This window comes from Salvelinus namaycush, chromosome 31 (assembly GCF_016432855.1).
Source record: "Salvelinus namaycush isolate Seneca chromosome 31, SaNama_1.0, whole genome shotgun sequence".
In the NCBI taxonomy this organism is placed as follows: domain Eukaryota; kingdom Metazoa; phylum Chordata; class Actinopteri; order Salmoniformes; family Salmonidae; genus Salvelinus; species Salvelinus namaycush.
Window position 1 is genome coordinate 36,296,238 of NC_052337.1, and position 9,997 is coordinate 36,306,234.

The following is a 9,997-nucleotide window of genomic DNA, read 5'->3' on the forward strand; positions in this document are numbered from 1 at the left end:
TAAAGATACAATTGTAAGATTTAAACAAAAATGTTGCTTAAAATGTATTCGCCTACAACACTATCCAAATCAAAATGAATCCCATGGATAATTTTGATTTGGATAGTGTTGGAGGCGAATACATTATGTGGAGGCTGTCAAGATTTCCTCGAGTTTGGCCTCGACTCCAGCGTCACCATTTGCGCACAGTACGAAATGGACAGAAGAGAGAGAGCGGCCATTTTAGTACCGCTAGTCAAAACCTAATTTTACTCAAATTTAATGCGAATATTGAATGTTTATGCATGTGTTTAAACATAGGCCCTACATTATTCATATGCGTTCACTCTCTTTTCTGAATAGTCTTTTCCCTGTTCCATAACCGCTTGAGAGCATATGAGTGTTATAGGCCTTGTCCTTCAAAAGGGCAGCTGCCTGTCTTCTCCAAAGGGCTGAATAAATATAAGAGAAATTGATTAACTGTTATTGGTGCAATAATAACAGAATATAGCCAACGTTATTATTCATATAACATATCACTTCACATAAGTCCCATAATTTAGATGAGAAAAACATGACAAAATCCACTGATACAAATGTAGATATTGTGTGTATATTGAAATTGCCTTTATTTTTCTTTGGGTCTATTTATTTTGCCACAAACTGTATGCTATCTAAACCAAATAGATGTCTAATATAGTTTTTCTCTACTTGTTGTTTTTCACACGCATACTGCCTGTCAGAAGCCAAAATGAAATATCCCTTTTGGTGGCATTCCTGTAGGTGGCAATGAAGCACTAGGTTGAAAAGAGTTACATAAAAGTATGCATTTAAACATAAAAAAATGTTTAACAGTTTACCAAATGGTCTTTCAAATGTACTTTCTCTTATAAAATGTTAATCAAAATATAATGTTACTTTTGTAAGAAATTGTTTAAAAAATATATTTGCTTGCCTAATGGTCTTTCATGCTTGCTCTTACTTTTGAAATGTTCATCAAAATATAATTTTGAATTGCAAATAAATATAAATCAATAAGATGTCTGTCTTGTGTTGTCTTTGCTCTTTTGAAATTGTTGGTGGTTTAAAATACTGACAACTGTCAAAATGAAGAAGACATCTCAGAGATTATGATTTCTAAAAGAGAATTGCATCTTACGCTAAGAAAAAAGTATCTTTAGTACTAAACTGCCAACTTACATTTATTGTGGTTTAGTGGTCACATTTTCAGTATAATTTGAGGCCCAGTGAAGGCACACAGGGTGACATAGAATAGCCTTTTCATCCATAGTGGTTATGTCCCTAACTCTAAGTAAAATAAGAGATCTCTAGAATTCAAGGTGGCACAGATCCATCAAGTCAAAGGTTACTAGGCCTGTGTGATCCCTGACCCCATCTAACCCCACTCTTCATCAGAGTCCTTACAATAATAGCCCTCTATATCACAGAGCACCAATACTTCTCAGATACCACTGATCATTATTGATTTCTTCTCTGAGAGGGAGGAGGAGGGCACAGAGGAGAGTGAACTACTCAGAACTTTGCTGAAGCAGACTCAATACACCTTTTTAAATAGAGACAATGCCTCTGTGTGAGCCTCAGCCCCACCTAGTGATGTTATGGGACAGGCCAGATGACTACAGAGCGGGAAGGTGAGAGAGCACTGCTGTTGACTATTGCATGACAGGTCTTACCACAGAGACTCTTCCGGTGAACAAAATGATGTGGGTGAGAAGTGTTTGGACAGGAACAAGAAGTGGTGAGCAGAGGGAAAGACCTGGTTAAGATGAGCCTGAACTTTGTTTCTTCCTTTCCCTTTTTTACTCACTTATTCTTCTTACTTAGCCAAGCTCAGTTTCTTTCAATTAACTTATCGTGCAACACTGACATGTGTTTAGACTCAGTTTGGAGGAACTGACGTTACCCTGACTTCTGTCTGACGGCGACCTGTTGGACCGTACGGAAGAGATATGACTGAGAACGGTACTATGACAAGCAATGGCACCGCTAAGAAGGGAGAAGAACTCAAAATTGTTATTGTGGGTGATGGGGGTTGTGGGAAAACATCCCTTCTAATGGTCTATGCCAAAGGAGACTTTCCAGAGGTAAGGACAGCATGGCATCTCTTTAAATATAAGAAGGTAAATGTGTTTGAATTTTATTGTTTAGATTAAGATAATCACCCTTTAAAAAATATATTGAATTATGCAGTCATGATTCATTTGTGCCCTGTTGAGGGTGTCATCACCAAGCCATACTCAGAGGCTGGCTGTGAAACTAAAATGTTATGAGTAGCCTAATGATTATCTCCACTTCTCTATCATGAAATTAATATAAAAGTATATTGTTTATATATTTCATCTTACTAAAATGTCTTAATACAAATAAAACAATTATTCTATTGACATCTCCATTATTTAATTTTGGTCAGCAGATGTATGTTTAGTTCATTATACAAGTTCAGACTGAAATGCGTGTAATGCCAAAGTTCCAGCATAAACATGAACCTTTCGAATAATTAATTAAGGCAAATATATTCCTTTTACACTGCATTAACACTCCCAAACAAAATCATGGTATTTGAGAACAGAGAAATAACACTATTCTAAATATAGGCTTCCATCTCCAAAGATAACGTTGTTACATAATTAGGGTATTGTCCTAGACAGATTTTGAATACATGTAGTGTTCTATGGCACTGTATCCAGTTTTGGTTCTATTATGTCTCAATTTTGTGCTTTAATATTATCCCATGGAGGAAATGCAAAATGATTGAAATACGGAATTTCTTTCTCCCTTTGTCATTTCTGTTTAACAGAAGTATGCTCCGTCTGTGTTTGAGAAATATGTCACCACAGTCAAGTATGGAGGGAAAGAGATTCGACTCAACCTCTATGACACAGCTGGTAAGTATTATTAAGTATCTATATATCTAACAGAGTGTACGTTTCTGCACGTGGGCAGATATGCAGGGTGTGAATGTGGAGTCACCTTGCCTGTCATGTTTGAGCAGAGGTATTCTGATAGCAGATTTTTGATCAGCTAGGTGGAACATAAAGCTAGAGAAGGATAGAATTGTGTCAGACGTCAATGCATTCAAAACAATGGTTTCAAAACAGAGATCCTGAAAGGGTTTCAATTAGAAACTAATATAGCCATCTGTTTTAAAAAGATACTCTTGTTTTCTGGAGAATAAGCAGTAAAAACTAACATTGGACTAGGATGAGCACTGAACATGTCTTATGACTTTCTCTGACTGGCTCCTTTTTCCCGAACAAGGTGTTGTGTTGTAATGTCATAGTGGATTATTGTAGAATAATTATTGTAGAACTGTCGGACTTTGTAGTTAATAAAACATTTTTGGTAAACTATGAGTATGACACGACATCTCACTGAGCATTACACCTTGCCCTCCTGCAGGACTGATAAGCAGCAGTTTTGTAGAAAGCTATTGTGACAGGATGTGGCCTAGGCTCATCTATAGACAGAAATGCTGTTTCTATCTGTGTTTGTCATCTGACTGGTCTTTGAAACTTTTAACTAGACATTGTCAATGAAACCTCAGATTATCAGCTGAAATGGCTAGATTGAATTGAACATCTTTGTTTTATTGTTACTTACTTGCAAGTAGCTTCAAAATAATGCTTTACTCTGTTGAAAAGTTTTTTATTTGATTAGGATCATGTCAAACTTGATTTCTAATCCTTGTTATGGATTTTGGGGTTTTATCCAGACTCGTAGGATACTTGGCTTCCTGAGAAATTAGTTTCAGAAATGACTTTATACTTGCTCTCTATCAATACTGGATATTCCACTCCCCTCTAGATATTTACATGACACGTATTGACTATTAAGTGGCAGAATGATCTACTTAGGTTGTTCCTGGAACATAGTATCACGTCCCACCACAGTGTTCACATGAGTCATCAGCTTACCCTAACTGCTGCACCAGCCACTTTATTTTACAGGAAATGGAAGTTGAAGCCAGGATGTGGTTTTATAACTCACCCCCAGCATGGTTCTGTATCAACTTGTTCCATACTAGAGTTGTTGTTTTTTTTAGATAAAAGTGGAACATTTTAATTTCACATACTTTTAACATTGTTATTTTATGAATGTGCCATTTTTTTTCATTCTTGGACTGCTAGGATAAGCCCAATAGATCAGATCCTTGTTTACCATTGTCTCTATTTTCTTTAAAAAAAATAATCAAACACTTAACATTGTGTATTTCTGTGTACCTTCTTCAGGCCAAGATGACTACGATCGTTTGAGGCCACTCTCCTATCAGAATGCCAACCTGGTGTTAGTCTGTTATGACGTAACCAACCCCACCAGTTTTGAAAATGTCTTAATCAAAGTAAGCTCACTGACCATGATTCATCAACGATATTACATTATGCAGTGACAGCCAATGACATTCATATTCTGCCCAACAATATCCAATGCTAAAGCAGCTGACTACAGAGTGAATTGGACAGGCCGGTGTGTTTTGCTAGGATCCCAGTACAGTGCATAATGAACCTAACATTAACTGAGTGTGGTTTGTACAACAAACCCAACATTAGTCACTACAGAGAGGTGGAAAAGGATTGTGCGAGTTCACCTCTTATCAGTGGTTAGACGTCATGTCTAGGTAGGAATTTAGTTTGATGAATGATTGTAAATGATTGACTTTGATATAGTGGTGTACTTTCTTTTGACTCCCCTCGCTACATGTGAATCAACCACAGCACAAACTGGGACTGTGCTGGAAGCCTCCCTCAATGAGCAGGGAAATGTCAATACAGAGCCATGAATGCAAACAGTGTGATAAAGACATGTGGAATGCAGTCAGAGTGAGACATTGTAAGCATAAAACACTACAGCAAGGGAGGGGGGTGGTAAACACAAAAGAAAACACACCTATTTGTAGAACCGATACCTGGGTGTGTGATGCAATGGACGTAGAGCCAAACCAAACAACCTGTCTATGGAGTGTTTTTTGCGATCCCAATGTGATATTTTGACCACCTTCCTCCTTGACCTCTGACCCCTACATTCACTTTTGTGATCTGCTGACTCACACAGTGGTACCCGGAAGTGAACCACTTCTGTCGCGATGTTCCTGTCATTCTGATTGGCTGTAAGACTGACCTGAGAAAGGATAAGGAACGTACCAGGAGGCTCAAAGCCATGGACCAGGCTCCCATTACTTACACACAGGTGAGGATCAACCTGTCCTCCTGATGACAGGTTTATCCACATAACTTACAGTGTGCAGCATTGCTTGAATCATTTCATTTGAATTATGGATGATGGCCTTCAATTGCTTCTCAAATGTTTGATCCTAGTCCACCTGATTTGCCCTGTGTGTCAGTCTCCAATTCTGATCCAGTACTCCCCTGTCTTCCAATGAATACTCTTTGTTTGGTTCCACAGGGTGAGGAGACCAGGCGGCACATGAGTGCTGAGCTTTATCTGGAGTGTTCAGCCAAATATCGTGAAAACGTGGAGGACATTTTCAGAGAGGCCACTAAAAAAGCCCTGGCATCCAGCCGCAGAGCAAAACACCGTACGAGGAAGAGGCATTGTGTCGTCCTGTGACCTCTTAGTGAAAGGACAGAGGCTTGAAGTCAATTGACACAACAGGACACCCGGTCCACTGCTCTTACATGTCAAATCTACACCATATGCTGCTTGTCTATTATAAACAACTGCTTGCCACATCCTGGGTCATCCTAATTCAATTTCATCAAGAGCCTGTCTGGAGACACCATCCCCAGCCAACTCATGCCCTTGGGATCTGGACAATAATATTCAACACTGAACTAATGTCTGCTAGGGTCAAGATGGTAATCCTGCTAGTTCTGTGGGTGCAAGGTCTATCCTGGGATTCCAGAGTGGTTTTGTCTCCACGTTAGGCCAAAGTATAAGTGGGAATATGATAGAAGTAGATCGAGATTGTGTATCATAGAATTTTGTCAAATATCCTTTTTATCAGTTACTGAATTGCTATTTTTACTTTTATAAATCATTTGTTGTACCCATTGCTGGTCTTCTGTGATTTATTAGTTTATTTTTAACCAGTTAAATGTAATATCAAAATGTAGATTTCTGCGTAAATAGACATACCAAAAGTAATTATTTATCATGAGAGAGCCATAAACAATACCAAGTAATGCTTATACTGCCAGAAAGATTAAAATCTCACCTTTCCGGTAAAAATAGTTAGAAATTGCTGAGTTGTAATCACTTTTGAGGACACAAGCTCATGTACACAGTACAAATATGATAGAAATATGACAAATCATATATGATTTTTCCCCTATTCAACAAAAGTGGGTGAATAGGGCTGGAAATGGTTGAAATGCTTTCTAAATATAATAACAATCAAATTATGACTTGTTTCACCTTCTAAATAGAAAATAAATATGATCATACAGTTGAAGTCAGAAGTTTACATACACCTCAGCCAAATACATTTAAACTCAGTTTTTCACAATTCCTGACATTTAATCCTAGTAAAAATTCCCTGTCTTAGCTCAGTTAGGATCACCACTTTATTTTAAGAATGTGAAATGTCAGAATAATTGTTGAGAGAATGATTTATTTCAGCTTTTATTTCTTTCATCAAATTCCCAGTGGGTCAGAAGTTTACATACACTCAATTAGTATTTGGTAGCATTGCCTTTAAATTGTTTAACTTGGGTCAAACGTTTCCGGTAGCCTTCCACAAGCTTCCCACAATAAGTTGGGTGAATGTTGGCCTATTCCTCCTGACAGAGCTGGTGTAACTGAGTCAGGTATATAGGCCTCCTTGCTCGCACACGCGTTTTCAGTTCTGCCCACAAATTTTCTATAGGATTGAGGTCAGGGCTTTGTGATGGCCACTCCAACACCTTGACTTTGTTGTCCTTAAGCCATTTTGCCACAACTTTGTAAGTATGCTTGGGGTCATTGTCCATTTGGATACCCATTTGCGACCAAGCTTTAACTTCCTGACTGATGTCCTGAGATGTTGCTTCAATATATCCACATAATTTTCCTCCCTCATGATGTCATCTATTTTGTGAAGTGCACCAGTCCCTCCTGCAGCAAAGCACCCCCGTGCTTCACGGTTGGGATGGTGTTCTTCGGCTTGCAAGCCTCCCCCTTTTTCCTCCAAACATAACGATGGTCATTATGGCCAAACAGTTTTATTTTTGTTTCATCAGACCAGAGGATATTTCTCCAAAAAGTACGATCTTTGTCCCCATGTGCAGTTGCAAACTGTAGTCTGGCTTTTTTATGGCGGTTTAGGAGCAGTGGCTTCTTCTTTGTTGAGCGGCCTTTCAGGTTATGTCGATATAGGACTCTTTTTACTGTGGATATAGATACTTTTGTACCTGTTTCCTCCAGCATATTCACAAGGTCCTTTGCTGTTGTTCTGGGATTGATTTGCACTTTTCGCACCAAAGTACGTTCATCTCTAGGAGACAGAACGCATATCCTTCCTGAGCGGTATGACAGCTGCGTGATCCCATGGTGTTTATACTTGCGTACTATTGTTTGTACAGATGAACGTGGTGCCTTCAGGCGTTTGGAAATTGAACCAGACTTGTGGAGGTCTACAATTGTTTTTCTGAGGTCTTGGCTGATTTCTTTTGATTTTCCCATGATGTCAAGCAAATAGGCACTGAGTTTGAAGGTAGGCCTTAAAATACATCCACAGGTACACTTCCAATTGTTTCAAATGTCAATTAGCCTATCAGAAGCCTCTAAAGCCATGACATAATTTTCTGGAATTTTCCAAGCTGTTTAAAGGCATAGGCAACTTAGTGTATGTAAACTTCTGACCCACTGGAATTGTGTTACAGTGAATTATAAGTGAAATAATCTGTCTTTAAACAATTTTTGGAAAAATTACTTGTGTCATGCACAAAGTAGATGTCCTAATCGACTTGCCAAAACTATAGTTTCTTAACAAGAAATTTGTGGAGGAGTTAAAAAACGAGTTTTAATGACTCCAACCTAAGTGTATGTAAATTTCCGACTTCAACTGTACTTAGTTGCAGTACAAAATTGGTACCATTTCTGCTCAAAGACGCCATTCAAATGCCTGCTAACTCGTTACAACTTCAGCTTTAAGCACAAAGTGATTTAGTCCCCCTGTGACCAAGAAAAAGTGCTCTTGTTTGAATTCTACGAAATTATTGGGTTTTTTCATGTTGATCTCTAAATCCATCTAAGAACATCACAGCAAGATGACACTGCTTTTGCTGCAGTTGTTTTCCCGTTTCATATGCCATATTGTAAGCTGAGCTGCGAGGTTCACAGCCAGAGGAAATCGATCCCTTGTCTGGATAGGCCAGAAAATGTGACGTGTTGCTCTCTATGCAAATGAGGTGTCAGATTACACCTACTGCATCTCAGCCATAGAATTTGAATTTAATAGGATCTCTATGATCTCATCATTGGCTTACATGAACGCGTCAATTCTGCCTGTACATGTTGCGTGGTTCACAGAGCGCTCGTACACACAAATGTCAGTCGGAACCGGTCCAAGAACTGCTCATAGACCCCTAAATAGGGGACTTAACATTTAAGCTTGTCTCACCATCCATCATTGAGAGGTTGAATGTCATTTTCTTTCGCAGTTCAATTTCTAGGAAGAGCTTGGTTCCACTGATCACTTTATCACCTGGCAAGATTTGTTTCACGAAGTCGTCTATAAATATATACCCACTCAAGGAATAGTTTGCCCATTACACAGTGGTGGAAGAAGTACCCAGTTGTCATACTTGAGTAAAAGTAAAAATACCCAAACAGAAAATGACTCAAGTAAAAGTGGAAGTCACCCGGTAAAATACTACTTGAGTAAAAGTCTAAAAGCATTTGTTTTTAAATATATTTACAGTACCAGTCAAACTTTTATGGGTTTTTCTTTATTTGTACTATTTCTTCATTGTAGAACAATAGTGAAGACATCAAAACTATGAAATAACACATGGAATTATGTAGTAACCAAAAAAGTGTTAAACAAAATCAAAATACATTTTAGATTCTTCAAAGGTGCCACCCTTTGCCTTGATGACAGCTTTGCACACTCTTGGCATTCTCTCAACCAGCTTTACCTGGAATGCTTTTCCAACAGTAATGATGGACTGTCGTTTCTCATTGCTTATTTGAGCTGTTCTTGCCATAATATGGACTTGGTCTTTTACCAAAAAGGGCTATCTTCTGTATACCCCCCTACCTTGTCACAACACAACTGATTGGCACAAACGCATTAAGAAGGAAAGAAATTCCAAAAATGGCACACCTGTTAATTGAAATGCATTCCAGGTAACTACCTCAAAGCTGGTTGAGCGAATGCCAAGTGTGCAAAGCTGTCAAGGCAAAGCGTGACTACTTTGAAGAATCTCAAATATAAGATATATTTTGATTTGTTTAACACTTTTTTTGGTTACATGATTCCATATCTGTTATTTCATAGTTTTGATGTCTTCACTATTATTCTACAATGTAGAAAAGAGTAAAAAGAAAAACCTTAACGAGTAGATGTCCAAACGATTGACTGGTACTGTAAGTATCAAAAATAAAAGTATAAATCACTTCACATTCCTTGTAATAAATAAGCAAACCAGATAGCAAGGTTTTCTTTTTTTATTTAAAAGATAGCCAGGGGCACACTCCAACACTAAGACAATTTACAAACAAAACATATGTTCAGTGAGCCCACCAGATCAGAGGCAGTGGGGATGACCAGGGGTGTTTTTAAAGAAAAACATTTAACTAGGCAAGTCGGTTAAGAACAAATTCTTATTTACAATGACGGCCTACACTTGATAAGTGTGTGAATTTGAACATTTTCCTGTCCTGCTAAGCATTTGAAATGTAACAAGTACATTTGGGTGTCAGGGAAAAAGTATGGTGTAAAAATTACATAATTTTCTTTAGGAATGTAGTGGAGTAGAAGTAGTCAAACATAAATGGTGAAGTAGAGATACTCCAAAAGTATTTTTTACTTGAGTACTTTACACCACTGCCATTACAC

At 38.1% G+C, this 9,997-nt stretch overlaps 1 protein-coding gene across 2 annotated transcripts; it reads left to right on the plus strand.

Moving 5' to 3' along the window:
- Nucleotides 1–1,522: 1,522 nt before the first annotated feature.
- On the plus strand, nt 1,523–6,010 carry rhof (ras homolog family member F). Of its 2 annotated transcripts, none has more exons than XM_038970756.1 (6): nt 1,523–1,631; nt 1,878–2,084; nt 2,798–2,885; nt 4,230–4,339; nt 5,050–5,184; nt 5,401–6,010. In XM_038970756.1, the coding sequence occupies exons 2-6, from the start codon at nt 1,950–1,952 to the stop codon at nt 5,563–5,565; spliced, it is 633 nt and encodes a 210-aa protein (XP_038826684.1). In that variant the 5' UTR covers nt 1,523–1,631; nt 1,878–1,949; the 3' UTR covers nt 5,566–6,010. The 2 variants fall into 2 exon arrangements, with proteins under 2 accessions (XP_038826684.1, XP_038826683.1); XM_038970755.1 differs by having other exon boundaries at nt 1,631–1,738.
- Nucleotides 6,011–9,997: the final 3,987 nt, after the last annotated feature.